Raw genomic sequence first — 17,404 nt, 5'->3', positions numbered from 1 at the left:
ACTCCCGTCTGCTTCTGTGCCCCCACAGTGGCCAGGGAAGGAGCCCCGAGATCCGAGCCCTCCCCCCACCTGCCCCTCCGCTGACCACCTGCCTGGCTGAAGTCGGGCGTTCCTCCCGCAGGGGGCCTTTCCTCACCCCCACCCACATCCCGTCACTCGGCATCCTTCCTCTTCCCAGTCCTTCCCCACCCGTGTGTCCCTGAAACACCTCCAGTGGCCCCTGCCCCCTCCCCTGGACTCGAGGGCAGCGGCAGTGCCCCAGGAGCGCCCACCTGGCTGAGCACAGGGGAGTCGGCCGCTCTGACCTCAAAGTCAAGCCCAGCCTGGCACACCTGCTCCCTGGTGCTCGCGCTTACTGTGGGCGGCGTGCTCGGCCTCCACACCCCACCCAGCACCGATCCCCTAAGGAGGGACAGGGGCAGCAAACCCCAAAGGAGTCGGGGTGCGCCGGCCCCCACGGCAGGTTCCCAGGCGGAGGCTGGCCGTCCCGCACCGGCCTCCAGCGCGACACAGCCATCTGAGGTCTGCTGGGCGTGCAAAGTCTCCTGGGGCCTCTGTCCCGCGCCCCCGGGCCGCTGTGAACAAGACCCACCTCCGTGTGACACTGTCGACCGGCTGGCCTGGAAGGCACCTTCGTTCCCACACAGCGTCCTCCGCTGGTCAACAGTAAGCACGGCCATTTCAGGTGACACGATGCCCATCTCCCACGGCGGCTTCCCCAGCATTTATCCCCCGTCTGACACCCGCCAGCCGCGGTGTCTGGACCAAAGTGGAAAGTGATGATGAGCCTTGTCTGGGCCACCCGCGCTGGAGCGACACGGGCTCTCCCCCTCCCTCCCGGTCTGGGGTCGTTATGGATTTCTTGGAGAAAACTCAAATTAGGTGGGATAGAGGTTCGCTCTGTCAAAAGAACCAGAGGCTAAAGCCGATCCCTGCACGCGGCCAGCTGGGGCTGTGAGTTTCCCCCGGAACTCGGGGCTGGTTTGCTGGGTCCGGGCAGCCGCAGCCCCGGAACCCAAGGCCACGCACACAGTCACGTCTGACCGCCGCCGCCCCCCGGCAAAATCGCGCTCTCCGTTTCTGAACTGTCCCTTTGCTTTTGCAGACACGATTAGAGAGTGGGCACCCGTACTTTGGGCCACCTCTTCCTGTGCGGCTCACCAGGACCGCGGCAGAATTCACCCTCAGTGGCTCCGGGGCCGGGCTCCCTCCCTGGGGGGGGCACCGAGGGCACAGGGGTCAGCGGGCGGCCGCACTGAAGCGGCAGGCGTGGAGGTCTCCAGAGGGCGGCGCGGGCCCTGGTGAACGGAGCCCAGAGCGAGAAGCCGGCACCCAGCCCCTCTCAGGAGAGGGGGTGCTGGTGCCCGTGAAAGGTGACGCAGGGAAGCGTGGAGGAACCGGCACGTGCCTCGGCAGCCCCCTTCTGCCTGCATCAGCTCGGCTCAGGTGGGAGCCCCTGCACGGCCACGGGTGGCTGGGCTCCACGGGACGTAGAAGGAAGCCACCTGCTGCAGCGCGTGACCGTGTGGCCCCCAGCGGCTGCCTCGCCCCCCACAGCCCGCCTCCCTGCTCCTCGGCCTTCACCCCAGGAAGTGCGCAGGCTCACCGGCCTTGTCCGTTGCTTTATTGGCCGATAGCGACCGTGACTGGACACGGAAGGGCACCGACGGCTGGAGGGCCCTCAGCTACAGCCAGCCGGGCCCTCGTGCTCACAGGGCGTGCCCTCCGGGACTGCCGGGTGGGAACTCTGCACGAGAAGGCGGAAGGTGGAACCCACGGGGCTCGAGGCCACAGGGATGAGAAGTGCGCCTTCCCAACGTGCACCCCTGGGCCCGACCGTGGGGGTGCTGGCCTGTGCGCTGGCCACCACTGGGCGACACACTGCCCCGTGGGGGGCCACGAACACCTGCTGAGAGGAGGCAGGAGGCTGGGAGCAGGGACGGCCGCCGTGCCCAGAGCGGGTGCCACCCCCCGTGAGGGGGGCGCCTCGCGCGAGGTCCCGTGTGAGCGTCCAGCGTTGGTCTGTGAGCTGGCAGCTGGCGCCTCCATCAGGCCGGCGTGGAGAGGAAGCGTGCTTGGCCTTCCTCCCTGTGGCCACGGCGACTGGGCACAGGGGCCCCCGGGTGTGGGCACCAGGAGGCCAAGGGCCCAGGCTGGGTGGTATCTACACGGAGGTGCTTCCCGGGGGAGCAGCACGGCCCGGGTGCACACGCGGACAAGCAGGCCGGCTCTCGGACCCCGGGGCCAGGCCGTCCACCTCGCCTCCCCCGGCACGGCACCCCGGGCCAGCAGCGCCAGTCCCGGGTGTGCGTGTCCTTCCCCGCAGGAGATGGCGTGGTCCTCCGCTTCTGGGAGCGTGGAGCCCACGTGCCGTCCCTACTCCTCCCGCTACGCGCCGCGCTGGGCGCTGCACCCACAGCAGAGGTCGAGGACTCTGAGAGGGGCGTGGCAGACCAGCTGGGCCACTGGCCCAGGGGACCCGCAGACCAGCTGGCGAGCTCCCGGGTCTTCCCTTCGCCTCGCGGACCCCAGGCATGGGCGGAAGGAGCTCTGGAGGCCAAAGTCTGCGGACAAACACCAAGGCCCGTGCCCTCCAGCCAGAGAACCAGCCGAGGAGGCGGACGGCGGCACAGCGAGGCGCCACAGTTGTCGCGGGGCCCACCCCCGCACCACGCAGCGCAGGCCACGGCGGAACCAGCCTGCCACCGGCCGGGCACCACCACCAAACCCTGCTGGGGCCACCAGGGCGGGAGGGGAGGGGAGCCATCGTCAGTCCGCACCAGCTCTGGAACTCTAAACCTGTTCCGGGAACCCACGGGGCCGGGGCGGGGGGCGGGGGTGTCGGGGAAAGGAAACCACACAGAGCAACGGAACAAAAGCAAACCCAAAAGAGGCAGACGTGAGCCCTAACTTTTCAACAACTACGTTCCGTGCAAACGGTCTAAATACATCAATTAAGAGACAGGTTGGCAGAGCGGATTCACAAAACCCCGCGCTGCCCATGAGAACCTCGCTTCAAACAGGAAGCAGGAGGGTTGCAGGAGGAAGGAGGGAGAAGCATCGCCCAAACTTGAATCAAGGAAGACAGGAGCGGCCACGGGACGCAGACTGTGCAGACATCAGGGCGGAGGAAGGAGCCAGCGTGTCTGGCGGCCCTGCACCACGTCTGGTCCACGGGCGACGTCTCCCGGAGTGGGGAGGACCTGTCACACGGGCCCTTGGGGCCAGGGAGCTGCCCCAGACCTGGGGCCTGGGGTTGGTTCGTGTTTCTTAGACAAGCAGGAACCTCGGGGCTGTCTGTGCATCCAGCTCAACCTGAGAAGCACCGGGGTCCTGAGCCACAACCACAGGGAGCTACAGGCCAACACCCCTCACCTGGAACCATGCACGTGGCCTCTGTCCCCGGTCTCTGCCGTCCCCTGGACACAGGGACACCGACTGCAAAGCAGCGTATCCCGGTGGCCATCCTGGCCTGCAAAGGACAGCTGTCTCTGAGAAGCAGGGACCCCTCACAGCCCACAGAGAGCACGCCCCCTGGGAACAGTCCCGGGAGCCCCCAGCACAGCTCTGAACGGCCAGGCTCCCTCCTCAGTGCTCTGCTGGGCCGGTCCAGAAGCCTCGCCTCCTCTCCTGCAGACCAGCGTCCACCCTGCTGGCTGCGTGGCCCAGCCCCTGCCTTGGCCTGAATCCGCTCCAGGGGGAAACCTTCCACTCCACACCACACGTGCTCCCGCTACCACTGGTCATGCGAGCCGGGTCTGCTTTTCTACAGGGAGGGGTGTCTAAGGTACCCCCCAGATCAGCATACTTCCATCCCGGGCGGTGCTGGGAACTGTGCTCGGGCAGGACGCGACAGGGGTGGTGGGGCAGGCGTGTTTGCACAAGGGGTCTCGCACCTACACCTGCATCGCCTCGCGAGGGCCACCTGCCCCACCAGTAATGCCACCCGCCCCCGACCGCAGGCAGGCAGGCTTCTCGGAGTGACCATGCCACCGGACATTGCCCGTAAACAGTTTATGCGCTTGCCTGCAGACAACCGGTCATTTCGATACGTTTCCCCCTTCATCAAAGCCCAGTACTCGTCAGGTTTACTTCTCCTCTCAGGTCCCGAAGAGGAAAGTTAGCGTAGGGGTGCAGGGCTGGGCTGGGCACGGACCGCCCCACCCCCCCCCCTCCCCGAGGGCGTGGGCGGTCAGGAGCGGCCTCCCTCAGCTTCCCACCTGCACTACAGGGAGCAGCCTGGCCCCGGAGGCCCGCTGGGGGCAGGGGCGGCCCCACGAGGCGCACACACAGCGCTGTCACCAGACTCACAGCACGGATCAGGAGGTGGCTCTCAGAGCTGGGAGGAGGGGGCTGCCCTCAGGCTGGGACCTCCACTGCTCCTCGGTGCCTCTGGTCCGTCTCGAGAAACCTGCATCTGGCTGTTCCCACTTTAGTGGGTTTTCTCCAGAAATATGTATTTCCATTTTTACGTCTCAAGGTTAACTGGGAGACAGAATGTTGCGTTTTCACCTTACGCAAACTTGTCAAACGTGTGTGTTTATGCAGAAAACGTTCTCATAAAGGGAATGCGAACCCCCTCTTCTCCCGCGGCTCCTTACCAGGACACGCCGTCCCTCTGGGCACACGCCCAGACTCTCGGGGTGCGGTCTGCCCTGACGCCAGGTGGGAGGAGCATGTACCCCGCTCCCACGTTCCCTGGGGGGGATGTGTCCCCCAAACCCTCAACCACTGAGTGGAAGAACAGGCCTTATTTAGAAACCCGGTCTTCGCAGGGGTCACTGGTGAAGACGAGGTCATAGTGGAGCAGGGCCACTGCCCATGACCGTGCTCAGACAGGACACTCAGGGGCAGGACGGAGGGAAGAGGGGCGAGGCAGAGAGGGGCGATGGCCTGCGAGCCCAGAAGCCACAGGGAGCCCAGAGGAGGCTTGCCTGTGCCTTCGGAGGGAGGGCGCCGGGGCCCTGGGGACACCCCATTCCAGACTTCTGGCCGCCGTCCTGGGTTCCGAGCCCCCGGTTTGCAGTAGCCTTTCCTCCCTGGACGCCCCGGTGTCTGTGGCGCCCACCTACTCGTCCTCGGGAGGTCACCAACCCCGCGGTGGGAGGGGGTCCCCGGCACATCCTGCCGGAGAGCCAGGCGACTGCCACACACAGACACAGTGGGTCACCAGCTCCTTCCCGGCATGCTCGGCCCAGGAGGACCCCTGCCTCGCCAGGCAGGGGACAGGCGACAGGGGCTCAGGGCTGACATCATCCAGAAACCCCCCACCTGCCCCAGATACTCCCGTGGATGACACCACTGGGGCCCCCCAGGCCCCCCCGCTCCGCCTGATGACATCACCCAGGCCACGCGTCCCGTGCTCTGAGTGAGGCGGTCACCCGACTCCACACCATGACGTCACTCGAGCACACCCGCCTCTGCATGAGGTCACGGGACCCCGCACCCCTGGCCTTCACGTGGAGGACAATCTCACCCAGGTCCCAGAACCTCTGCACGGTGATGCCACCTGCCCCCCACCACTGCTCTGCACGATGACATCATCGGCCCCCACCACCCCCGTGCTCCACGTACGGACACCCTCCGACCCCCGCCCGTGCCCCACCCCACGCAGCCAGCCAGCTGTAGTCGGACAGTCCCTGAGGTTCCTAGACACAGGCAGCGTGGTTTCCCTCGCATGCGCGCCCTCCCACTCCCCTTCCCCTGCCCCGGGGCCTCAGGGTCCCTTGGCCCCTTCCCCCCACCCCGCCCCTCCTCCGACACTTGCTCGGAGGCCCACCGTCCTGTGTGGCTCCAGCCAAGGAGCTTCATGAGGACCCACTGTGCACTCCCAGGTGGCGCCTCCCCTTGCCGAAGATGGGGTTCTCCACATGCCGTGGGGGACGACCTCGTGCACGGGACTCCCGACTGCCCTAGGCCAGTGACACTGCTCCCGTGTCCAGCTTCCAGGACTGAAAACCGAGGCGCCTGCGCGAACCTCTGCACCGGGTGATCTGTTCCTTCTTCCCGACGCCCTAACGGTTTCCTTTCCTCCGGCCCCCAAAGGCTCGGGCTTCGGTGCTTTGTGATCAGAACACGCCCCGCTGTCCTTTCTCACGGGTCCCCCTGGGATGCGGGGGCCCCGTGGTCTGTGGGTTTCCTTCCTTCCTTCCCGGTTTAGTCAGGGCCTCACCTTCCATCTGCGTCAGGAGCCTCCTCCGGGACCCCACGGGCCACAGGTCAGAGCCCACGGGGGCTGCACCCAGCCTCCTTCCCCTCCCCTCTAAAGTCCTGTTACTTCTGTGTCACCTCACACCCGTTCCTCTTTTCATTACACGGATTGCCTTGAATTCGGCCCGTAGGTGACCGTACCTTCCGAAGATGCTTAGTTCCCGGGCTTTAAGAGTCTATATTTCACCCTAAAGATGAGGACACAATGAAGCGCAGGCGCAGGGGAGTGGCAGGGAGAGCACACGCTTCCAGTCAGAGGGCGGAGGCCTGAACCCAGCACCGGCCCCTGTGGGAGCTCCTAAGCCTGACGAACCTCCAATTCATCCGCAAAATCGGAGAAGCCCTTCTCCCTCCCGCCCCTCGGCCACCCGGTGCGGTGACCCGGATCGCAGGAGGTGCCGCGAGGCCCCCCGCGCGCCCGGAGGAGGACCCTGCCCTTCCAGGTGGGTGCTCGTTCCCAAGTCCTCTCTGAAAGCAGCACGCGTGCGGCTCGCCGTCCTGGGTCACGACGCCCTTTATTCAGCCGGCGGCGCCCCGTGACAGCACCGGGCTCTTGGCTGCTGCGTGTTAAGGCGGAGACGCCCGCGCGTGCACAGCTTGGCCACGCTAATGGTGATGCTGCTGTCTGAACTGCAGTCCACAATAGCCGCACGTCCCAGTTTTGGTTTCCTTGTCCTGAAAAGATTCAAGAGGAGAGACCTCATGTTTCCACATTCTACTCCAAGCGTAAACACTGAGACACCAGACACGGACTTGAGTTACAGCCTCACCTAGAGATGGCGGAAAAGCTCTGAGGTCGCTACGGGACCAAGAACCATGGTGGCACCGGGGGCCCAGGTCTCGCTACACCCTGACTCGCTGCAGCCGGGGCAGCGGACTGAACCCCAGCTCAGCCAGAACCTGTGGTCCTCTCGAAGGAGCACCGCAGGGAGCGGGGATGGGCACAGCGGCCGCCTGGGGCCTTAGCTCGATGCCCATCTGCCCTCCCGGCCCGGGACGGCCGAGCTCTGGCCCTGAGCACAGAACTCAACAGACGGGAGCGCGTGGGGTGCCGAGCAGAGGCCCACCCGCGCACCCCCGGACCGGGATCCGGTCCGGGCGCACGCCGGCCCCTAGCGGACGAGACAGCGGGGCACTGCTGACCCCCTTCCCCTCCATGACGCCACAGCAGCTGAGCCCCAGCCCCTGGTCGCCTTCTCCGCTAACGGCCCCGCGTCTCATCTTCCCTAAGGCTCTGCGCACCCATCCACGCGCACAGGGGCCGAAACGGCGGTCCCAGGAAGACAGAGTAGGCGCGTGGAAGGAGAGTGGACAGTCGGCGCTGGCCACACAAAGTACTTCACACAGCACCTCACGGCGCGTCCCAGCGCGAGACAACGCGTCCCAAGGCGTGAAGGCGCGTCCCGGGGGACAGGTGCCCTTCACGGGGTCCCTGCGGCAGGGTCCACGGGCAGATGGAGCGGGAAGGTGGGCGGTCGAGGTCGGCACTGCGGCGGCCGCTCTCAACAGGGCACCTTGGACTAAGACAGCAAGGACAGGGGACACGGTACCAGGTTTATGTACACTTTCGGGTGGCCAAGAGCCCCCCCGCCGCCGTCACACGCGACCACCCGATGGTCAGCTCCGCTCACGGGCTGCTCAGCTATCAAATCGATGGCAAAGTTCTCATTCACCTGGAACAAGAGGAAAAGAAAAATTCGTAGAGCCAAAAACAACAGCTTCATAATTTCATGCAATCCAAGTTTATGTGGACAGGGCCCCCAGGCCCCCGGGTCCAGCCGGCACGGGCACAGTCGCACACGAGTGTCTCGAGTGCAGACGGACACACGCTTCTGGCGCTTCCTGTGGATGCAATTTCAAACGTACAGAAACAGTGCAAGAACTTGAACACAAACCCCTCTCGCTTCTCTCACTTCCCAGAACCTAGATTCCAGACCGTTAACAACTGCCTGGTGGGCTCTGTCCCAGGCTCCCCTCGCCGCAGCAGCCACCCGCTGGGACAGGTCAGGAAGAGCCACGGGAGGGACTGTCCCCAGCAGCAGCCTGCTGTCACAGAGGAGAGGAATACAGCCCCCAGAGGGCGGCCAACCTGAGGAAACACCCAACCCGGGAGGGCCGGGCAGGGGAGGGAACGCAAGGGACAATGGCACTCACAGTAACTGCAGGCACCAAAACACGCGAGGCTCAAGTCTGTGACTTTACAGACTTGAAAAGTTCAGCAAGCGCCTTACTAGAGATAAAAACCGATAAACAAAAGCAGAGAACCGATTTCTTCCACCTTCCTCAGGCCGCCCAAAGTTTCTTTTCACGCAGGTCCTCGGGCTACCGGGACGCAAGAGAACGTGACCCTCGGCCCGCCTCCCACCCCCACCCCAGGGAAACTGCATCTCGAGGCTGGAAGCGCCCCACGCAGGAACCTCGCCATGAAGAGACCAGGAGTCGGACCTGACCCCGCCCCCGTTAGACACTCACAGAACAGAGGCACAAATGCCTCTAAGGACCACAGTCAGGAAGACCCAGCTGCAGGTGACCCCACAGGAGAAAATGACCCGGGTCTTTTGACAAGTGAGCTCCAAGGACACAAATGGACAGATAGGAGGGGGCGCAGGGTGGGGGGGTGGGCAACACATAAAGTTAAAAGAAACAGACACGTCAGCAGTGCGCGGAGCTGAGGCTCCAAGATACAAACGTAAAATGAAATTTTTAGTAACGGGATGCCCCGAGCGCACTGGCCACCCCCTGGACGCTTCAAGGACTCACTGGAACCTCACTCACGGGAAGTGGTGCTGCAGTCACGTCGGCATCTCCGGGACACACGTGCGTCCCGGTGAACCCGACGTCACGGAGCGACGCGACGTCACGACCCGCTCGGCCGGCCGGCGCTGGCGGGCCGCAGGGCGCTGCCGGACCAGTGCGAAGCCGGCGCGGCCGCTGGAAGCTGCTCAATCGGAGCGGCTGGGCTCACAGGACCAGGGGGCCGTGATACATTCCCTCCGCGTTGAAACGGCCCCTCGAACGCCCCGGCTCGGCACCTCACGGCTCTGACGACGAGCCACCGCGGCAAAATTTGGACGCGGGCCAGGGGGCCCGCCTGGCTCCTATGTGATTCGCAGCGAGCCCGCCACTCGGGGCCGCCTGGTGGGCGCCACGCAGACAAAGCCTGGAGGGCCGGGGAGGCCGTACACGTGGAGCATCAGCGTCGGTGTCCAGGGAAAGGGCTGAAGCCGAGACCACACGGTCCCTGGCGAGCCCACGACCTGGTGTGGGGGCCGACACCTCCTCTCCCGGAGGGCCTCCCTCGGGAGGTCCCTGCCCCGGCTCGCCCTCCTCTCCGACGCCGTCGTCCGCAGCCATCGGGACCCCGCTCTCACCGTCGGCGGCAGGTGTGGACCCCGCTCAGGCTGACAAGGAGCAGCTCGCTCGACGGCACCTCCAGATCTAGCATCCTCCACCCACCCAGGCAGGGAAACAGCGGCGTGGCCACACGTGGAAGGTCACCCGCGCCCGGAGGCTGAGGGTCACGTGACCGAGGCGCACAGTAGCCGGAACGCCGTCAGCAGCGGAACATCGCGCGTCCCCAACAGATGCCCCAGGAGACAAGACAGGAAGTGCGAGGCCGCACAAGGCCGCACAGAGCACACACCGCCCGGCGACTTCGCGACCCGCTTGCTGAACGTCCGCCTCAGTTCTGACGTGTCACTACGGGCGAGAAGTGCGCGCTGGGTCAGTCCCGGTGACCAGGCCCTGCGGGTCCCCACCCCGTGTGCCCAGAGCCCCGCCTACGGCCTCAGCGAAGATAAGGAAACAAAGGTCAGGCACCATCTTTACCAATAGGGGGGTGGGGCCTCTGAATCCGGGGTGATAAACCCAGGAGTAGGTCAGAAAGGCACAACTGACCTCAGATTCTCCGGAGCCAGCTGACTCCGTCCAGAGGACGCGGGACCCAGAGCGGCCCGGCCCCTCGCTCTCCCAGGCACCTCACCAGACCTGACGCCCCAAATCCACAGGATGGGGACATTTTGGAAAAGTTTAGTTATTTCTTAAAAAGCTTTACGGTTACAGACCCTGACTTTGTAAGACTTTTCCTCCAACTTCTATTTCCAGAAACACAGTAGGAAGTTACTGGGAAGTACGGCTACGTTCGAGCCAACACACCAGGTGCGCGGGAGGCCAGGCAGCGTGGACGCGGGATACGGACGCGCTGGGTGTGGACGCACTGTCCTACCAGCGCTCTGAGCTCGGTGCCCCTGTGGACGGCCCCGCCGCTCCCGATGCCGGCACCTTACGGCGGCAGGCTGCGGAGGGAGGGATGTCGTGCTCACTCACCTCTGCTGCAGACAGAGCCACATGCCCCACAAATAAAGCCTCGTGCTGTAAAACAGTATGGTGTCTACCTAAGTGACAAACGTGTCACAAAGGGCACACTAACAAACCCCCAGGTCCCATCACGGCAGTCAGACAGACCACCATCTCCCGCGGGAAGGGCAGCTGACACCGGAGACTGACACAGGACTGCCCCCGTCACTCAGCTCCCCGTCACTCAGTAGGTGACCCTGACCTACCGTGATGAACGTCTCGTTCCCAGGACTCAGGCCAACCGCAGGAACACATACACTGAGCCGCAGAGGAAGCAGGGCCCAGTCCCGGCGCCAGAGCGCGCCCAGCTGCCGACCCGGTTCCCACGGGCATGGCCAGGAGCGTCCCCAGCCCTTCCAAGGGACGAAGAGAGAAATGCCACGGCACCCCGCATGCTTCACCTCAGCTGTGAGCACACGCTGTGTCACAAGCCATAAACCGATGGCTGGACACCTGTCCTATACGCGTCACTAGTGTAACAAACATGAAACTACCTGGTTATGTGCCTCTTGGTCAACCAACTTGGGCACAAACATGTTTAGGTCCAAACACCTAGTGAGCTGTTTGTATTTTTTAGCTGGTGTTTTGGCAGCAACAGTTCCTATGGAAAGTGCAGCTCAAAGACACAACACAAAACACGGGACCACACGAGACAGTATTGATCTGTACAAAAAGGAATCGCAGCCTAGTTGAGCAACCAGTGTCCTGCAGGACGTTAACCGTGTTCATGGAGAGCTAGAAATTTAAAGCAAAGTAAAAGCCCCAATCCAACTACTTAGAACATCGACTGTTTTCATACTAATACCAACATTTATACCCAGCTAAACGTACGTGTACACACACACGTATATAATTTTCAAGTCAAAATAAAAACTCAAGTTTTCATCCAAATTAAAAAGGAAGCTACGTTTGGAGAAAATGCTCAAAAACGCCCCTTAGGACTTTTGGACGGCGGTGTCCATGGTGCTTTGGGGTGACACAGGTTCAGGGGCCACCCAGCTGGTGCCAGGAGGGCGAGCTCAGACACGCGGAGCAGGACCCAGCACGGGGCTGCAGAGCCACCAGCCGCGAGACTCAGCGCCCAGGGCCAGCAGTGTCTGGACCCCGCAGTTTAGGAACTCAGTTTCAAGGGTTTTCCTCTGGGTCCGGGGGGTAAACATACGGACAGGCCATGCCCCCCACCCCAGGAAGCCAAAGGCCCGTGGACCCCATTCACCCCACTGCCAAGACAGAGAGTATATACCTGGGAAGGGAAATGTTTCAGGAGAGCCACGCCTATGAATGCGACGCCCAGCTGTGTTGACTTCTTCCAGAAGGAGGGAAAGCGGGAGCGGATGCCTACTCACCACTTACAGACACACTGTGCACCTTTACAACGTGAAGATGTGCCCCTGGGCCCTCACGATCTCAGCCAGGAAAAGGCCACGCACACACGGAGCTGGGAGAGGGGTGCAGACCTGGGGGAGCTCACAGAGTGAGGCGACACCTTCAGCACTGCCCCGTTCCCACTTTACTCGCTTCGCCAACTCTGATTTTGTTTGTTCGGTTTCAATTTTAGGTTGCTTCCCTGATGCAACCCCTCTGCCGCCACCGCCCCCTACCCTCCCCCACCCCCCCCCCCCCCCCCCCCCCTTCCGGCCCGGGCAATCAGAAGCCAGAGGCCACACAGTTTCCAGCAGAGAGGAGCTTGTGACAGACCCAGGTGCTTGCTGGAACGTCAGAAGAGCTGAGGTAGGGGGCCGGGGGCCAGGCCACAGGGACGAGCCCCAAGCTTCAGGACCCATGCATTCCCCACAGGGCACCAAACTCCGCCTCCTCCACCTGCCCCACCAGGCCCACAAAAGAGGAATGGAAGTAGAAATGTAGACGCTAAGAGCGGACAATGTAACCAAGATCAGCGGGGAAGGGAACACGATCTAGGGCCAACTGAGGAGCAAGGAGAAGGTTGACTGAGGGAAGGACGGACTCAGGGCGACCGTGGAAAACAAACAGACTCAGAAGTGGAAAACCGGCCGAACCAACACGCACGGAGACTGGGGAGCTGGCAGCGCGGGTGAGGAACCAGGACGCGAACAGGCCCCTGCGGGCTGACTCCACCGCCAGCCCTGTCTCCAGCGGTTACACGGTGGGTGAGCCGTCAGACCCACGCGGGGAAGGACAACCCTCGTGCTGGTTTCAGCGTGTGCATGTCCGTCCCTGTGAGAACACAGTCTGGTCTGTCTGGCAGTAAATATGAGAAGCGTACTCCAAAGAGTGACCAAAAGAGTAATTTTTAAAAGCTGCTGTGACTTCCTTTAATCTGAAGATCTCAGGAGTATAAGACACAGAAATGGAGAGGGTAAAAAAGATCACTCCCATTTATACAGAAACCGAGAGACACAAGATGTCACTTTACAATGGGGGGGGGGGGACAAAACAAATACAGGCACATTCAGCATTTCAAAGACAGGCAAACTTCCACAGCTTCCAGGGTGTTCCCCCCCGCCCCCCAGTTTGAGAATTTAAGTCCAGAGATTAACTTTTATTTCCAGTTGGTTACGTAAAGGTTTTACCAAAGCCTACCTCTCTTTCACTAGACGTTTGGCTTACCTCTTTCTGGCGACCTACAAATCGGATTTTCCTGTAGTCTTTATCATCATAAGCCTGAAAAAAAAAAAAAGACCTTATATAATTTTCACAGCCTGATCCGGGAAGAAGTCACTTCATACCAAGAGTAAACATTACAGGAAAGTGTTTTCTCTTAACATTCTGGCCACTCGTGACCAAGTGCGTGAGGCGCAAAGTGTAACTTCGTGACCAGGGGCATTCTCCAGCGAGATACCGAAGGTGAGACGGGACAACAATCGGAATCGGAAGGTAGCGAGGTGCGGTCTGAAAGAGCAGAGACCAACTCGGGCAGAGGAGGGGCACCCCCAATTTTCTTTCACCTCTGGCCGACACCGGATAAAAGTGTCGGCTAGGGGACTCCTCAATAACACAGGTACCTCGCTCACTTTTCCGCCTTCCGTTTTAGACTACAGCGGCCCCTCGGCTTGTTAAAATGTACGGCCTAGCACCGCGGACACGACAGGAAGCGCACGCGGGCCCCGACGGTCAGCCTGTCCACAGGGACGGGCCTGATGCTGGAGCTGGCGACGCTCGGAGGACGAGCCTACCCTGACTGCAGAGGCACGGCGGCGGCCGTGGGGGTGGGGCGGCTTCCGTCTCGTCGGTCAGAGCGTGGGACCCCCGCACACACCCACCCTAATGTGAACGGGGGCCGGCCCGGGACTCGGCCTGCGGGACCCTGCCCACCGGCCGGCGCGTCCCCCGGCCGCAGGGGGAGGGGACCGGAGGAACGGGAAGCCGAGATGGAGGGCGTCCTCCACGCCGCGGCGGTTACCTGGCCGGTGTGCGTAATCTTCTCCCCGGTCGGTGAAGTCCGCACCCCTAGACACCTGGCGCCACGGGGAAGGCTCAGCGCCGCCAGACCGCTCCGGCCCAGCAGCCGGCAGAAGGTCACCGTCGCCGCCATCTTTGCGGGCTGACCCCTGACCCGGCGCACCGACGCGCTGACGCGTGCGCACGGCTTCCGCGGGGGGGGGGGGGGGGGGGGGGGGGGGAGGGGCTCTTGCTGCGGCGACTTACGCTGGGGGCGGGGACGCGCAAGCGCAGTGCGCTCGGGCGAGTGCCTCCCAGCAGGTGCAACGGTGGGGCCGAGGCTCAGTACTGAAAAGGCGGGAAAATTTGTGCGCAACCTGAACATTTATCGACTGCTGAGTGGCCCTCCTGCCAGGGCTAGGGCAGAGCAGGATGGAAAATGAAAGGGCACTCTTCACATTCGATGACAATTGATAATCATGGAAGGAGGTTAGGTATCTAATGTTTTTATTGGCGAAGGGTCCTTGCATTGCCTAAACTGTATGTACATTCACGTTGCGCAGCGCGCATTTCTGTGTGGGCGCGGGGACAGCAGAAATTGGGATTTCTGCAGCAGAACTCCAGTGAAGCTACCAGTAGGACACATTCGATGTCATCCCCATGCAGATCAGCCCCGAGGGCGCCCTGCTCTAGAGCACACCTATGCAGACCCGCGAGGGCGGTCCCGGTGCTTCCCTCTCCGAACTGCCTGTTCATAGATGGGTCAGGAGAGCCAATTACGCCGAGGGCGGTGGGCACGGGGGGCAGACTCAGAGTTCAGAGCTAGGGTGGGGATGCCCCCCCACCCGCCAGGAGTTGAGGACACCCACAGCCCGGATTCCGGGAGGTGGAAGAGAACTCAGCAAGGTGAGGAGAGACGAGATGCACCGGAAATCTCAGAACGGAAAGATGCCCACAAACAGGTACCCAGAGGCAGGGCCAAAGCTCGCCTGGGCAGGTGCAAGAGTGAGCTCGCTGCCTTATCGATGGTGCGCAGATGGGCCGCCGTCTGCAGGTCGCCTCCGTGTGCACGGACAGTAGATGGATGGGTGGGCACACATACCCGGAATGACAACATGCACTGGGTTCAGTGTGGACTCTGGTGGTGGGTAGATGGGTGCTCACTGTAGTCCTTCACCGTTTGTTTGAAGTGTCTCATTAAAGAATACGGGCGGGAAAAAAAGATATCTAACTGCAACCAGTTAGGACCAGTGCCTATCTCCTCCACTGCTTCCCAGAGCCTCAACACATTTCTCCCAGGATGTGCACTTAATACAAACGTGTGAATTCTTCTAGATTTTTGTTTTGAGCCGGTATTCGTTTTTTTTTAAACGGCTACTTGGTTGTGACTTATTTTTCATTCCAGATGTGTATTTCTGGTCCCATTTTGTCAGCCTCCGAGGCCGTAGGTACCCAGTGGCGGGAGGGCGTCCGCGCAGGGGTAGCTGGGGCTCCTGCAGCTCCGCCTCTGCGCCCGGCGCTGCGGGGACGACCACGTGACCCTGCCGCCATCTTTTTTTCTGGCGGACACTGAGGGCGGCGGCTTCTCCGCCCCATTGCGCAGGCGCATGCGAGGCGCGCAGGCGACAGTCCCCGGCGCCTTCTTCCCAGGTCTGTGGTCCTGGGGGTCGCGTGGGGCCGGGGAGGAGGAGGGGGCGGAGGCTCGGGAGTCCCCGGGTGGGTCGCGGCCGCAGGTCCGGGCTGTCCACGCCCCGGAGGGATGCTGTCCCCGGCCGGCGGGCTCCCCCGGGGCCCGGAGACAGACGAGGGGCGGCGGAGGGGCGGAGGAGCCAGGGAAAAGGCCCCGGGACAGCCGAGTGGCGGCGGAGGGGCCGGGGGGGGGGGGTGGGGGGGCTGGCGGCGAAACTCCTCCTCCCGCGCGGAGGCCATACGGATTGTTTCTCGGTCCCCCGCAGGCCCGGCCACCACATGGCCCGCGTGCTCGTGGCGAAGATGCTGGCGTGCGCCCTGAGCCCGCTGCTCCGGGGGAGCCCCGGGCCGGCGAAGCCCCGCGCGCTCTCCACTCTCCTGGCGGGACCTCTTCGCACCGCGGGGCCCGCGGGACCCTGGCCCCTGCCCGGCGGCCTCCTGCCCGGCCTGCAGCTTGCCCTGGGCTTCAAGACCAAGGGCGTCATCAAGGAGCGCTGTCGGGACTGCTACCGGGTGAAGAGGCGCGGGCGCTGGTTCATCTACTGCAAAACGAACCCAAAACACAAACAGAGACAGATGTAGGTCTCCGCCGTAAAATAATGTGCAAGACTGTGTCCCTATCTTGAGGAACGGTACTACCTCGTGGAAAGGAAAATAAAAGTGAAGCAGTGCCTAATCTAAGATCTGTCGAGCCTCGGGTTTTGTTGACTCTACCGCCGGGCACCTCACCCCCATGTAGCAGCGCAGCCAGGTCAGCTGGTCAAGCCAGAGCCCCGGATGGAAAGCGCATCGTTCTTATCTTCTGGGCAAGCCGTCCGTGCTCGGGCTGCAGGGCAGGAGGCAAGATGGAGGGGGCGTGGGTCTTGCTTCTGAGGCGCCCCTGCAAGGCGGCGTCCGGCCCTGTCCCCGCATTTAGCCCGCCTGCAGCTTCTGAGTGCCAACTGCTCCGCTCCCTGGCCGCGGATGAAAGCCTTGACGGCAATCCTTACATCAAGGAAAGTTTGGTTCCCCGAGTGTAAAGGTGTTTTAGACACCAGTTAGACGTGTTTGTCATCTCTGGTGACGCACGAATGGACACGTGTGTGGTGTGGGTGCGCTGTGCACACGTGCATGTCCCCGTATGCATGGATGTGGGTGGTGTGTGCACGTATTTGTACGTGCATGTCCCCATTTGCGTGGATGTGGTGTGTGCATGTATCTGTACACATGTACGCACGACGCACCTGGAGGGTGTGTACTAAGCAGAGCCACCGTGGGACTCCGCAGGCATGTGGCCTGCAGTGTTCTTGTGTCTCGTGTCCCAGCGGCTGTGTCACCCGCACGGTCTGAGCCCCCCACACAATGTCCCCGGCCCCCCTGGCAGCCTTGGTGTCCGGGCCACAGCTGGAGCGGGTTGTACTAGGAGGACAGTGGTACAGGCATCGCACCGTGCGTGGGCAGCTCCGTGTGCCACGCTAAGGCACGGCGCACACACAGTCCTGCTCTCCGGGGTCCTGACCACGATGCCCGGAACCACAGCACAGAGCCCAGGAGGCAGCTCAGGACAAGAAGTGACACGGTTTTGCACATTATGTCACAGAGCAGTTTGTCCTGGGAGACGGCGGGGTTCAGCTAGTTCTACTGGAGTAAAGACGTTCTTTCCCCACGTTGCTTCAGGGGGTCCCGGGACCCCTGCCCTGGTTTGAGAACAGCCAGCCCATATAGACGCTGTAACGCTTAGACTTGTTTTCTCTGAAGCGAGCTGTGTTGAGTGCAGGGGGTCTGAGGGTAATTACCTCCTGCACAGACC

The 17,404-nt window shown here is 62.7% G+C and overlaps 2 protein-coding genes and 1 long non-coding RNA gene across 3 annotated transcripts; 2 read left to right on the top strand and 1 right to left on the bottom strand.

Annotated features, from left to right (window-relative positions):
* Positions 1 to 6,704: 6,704 nt before the first annotated feature.
* Positions 6,705 to 14,120, bottom strand: NDUFS6 (NADH:ubiquinone oxidoreductase subunit S6). Its single transcript, XM_040493401.1, has 4 exons — positions 13,949 to 14,120; positions 13,156 to 13,209; positions 7,761 to 7,883; positions 6,705 to 6,885 (listed from the first exon to the last, which is right to left on the bottom strand). The coding sequence occupies exons 1-4, from the start codon at positions 14,078 to 14,080 to the stop codon at positions 6,817 to 6,819; spliced, it is 378 nt and encodes a 125-aa protein (XP_040349335.1). The 5' UTR covers positions 14,081 to 14,120; the 3' UTR covers positions 6,705 to 6,816.
* Positions 10,672 to 12,497, top strand: LOC121042237 (uncharacterized). The gene is made up of 3 exons (XR_005796041.1): positions 10,672 to 10,753; positions 12,125 to 12,297; positions 12,400 to 12,497. It is a non-coding gene; the product is annotated as an uncharacterized LOC121042237 (long non-coding RNA).
* A 1,326-nt stretch (positions 14,121 to 15,446) lies between the features above and the next one.
* Positions 15,447 to 16,296, top strand: MRPL36 (mitochondrial ribosomal protein L36). The gene is made up of 2 exons (XM_040493409.1): positions 15,447 to 15,576; positions 15,882 to 16,296. Exon 2 carries the CDS (start codon positions 15,895 to 15,897, stop codon positions 16,195 to 16,197), a length of 303 nt encoding a protein of 100 aa, XP_040349343.1. The 5' UTR covers positions 15,447 to 15,576; positions 15,882 to 15,894; the 3' UTR covers positions 16,198 to 16,296.
* Positions 16,297 to 17,404: the final 1,108 nt, after the last annotated feature.

The sequence above is a fragment of the Herpailurus yagouaroundi genome, unplaced genomic scaffold (genome assembly GCF_014898765.1).
Source record: "Herpailurus yagouaroundi ecotype Mexico unplaced genomic scaffold, PumYag 29, whole genome shotgun sequence".
In the NCBI taxonomy this organism is placed as follows: domain Eukaryota; kingdom Metazoa; phylum Chordata; class Mammalia; order Carnivora; family Felidae; genus Herpailurus; species Herpailurus yagouaroundi.
Note: the sequence above shows the minus strand (reverse complement) of the source record. Positions and strands in the feature narration are given on the sequence as shown.

Bases quoted from the DNA above. Each gene is read 5' to 3' on its own strand.
- NDUFS6 (XM_040493401.1), bottom strand. From the start codon at position 14,080: ATGGCGGCGACGGTGACCTTCTGCCGGCTGCTGGGCCGGAGCGGTCTG. The intron at 13,210-13,948 runs GTAACCGCCGCG...TTTTTTTTTCAG, and splicing joins AGATTACGCACACCGGCCAG to GCTTATGATGATAAAGACTA. The intron at 7,884-13,155 runs GTAAGCCAAACG...CTCTTGTTCCAG, and splicing joins TTGTAGGTCGCCAGAAAGAG to GTGAATGAGAACTTTGCCAT.
- MRPL36 (XM_040493409.1), top strand. From the start codon at position 15,895: ATGGCCCGCGTGCTCGTGGCGAAGATGCTGGCGTGCGCCCTGAGCCCG.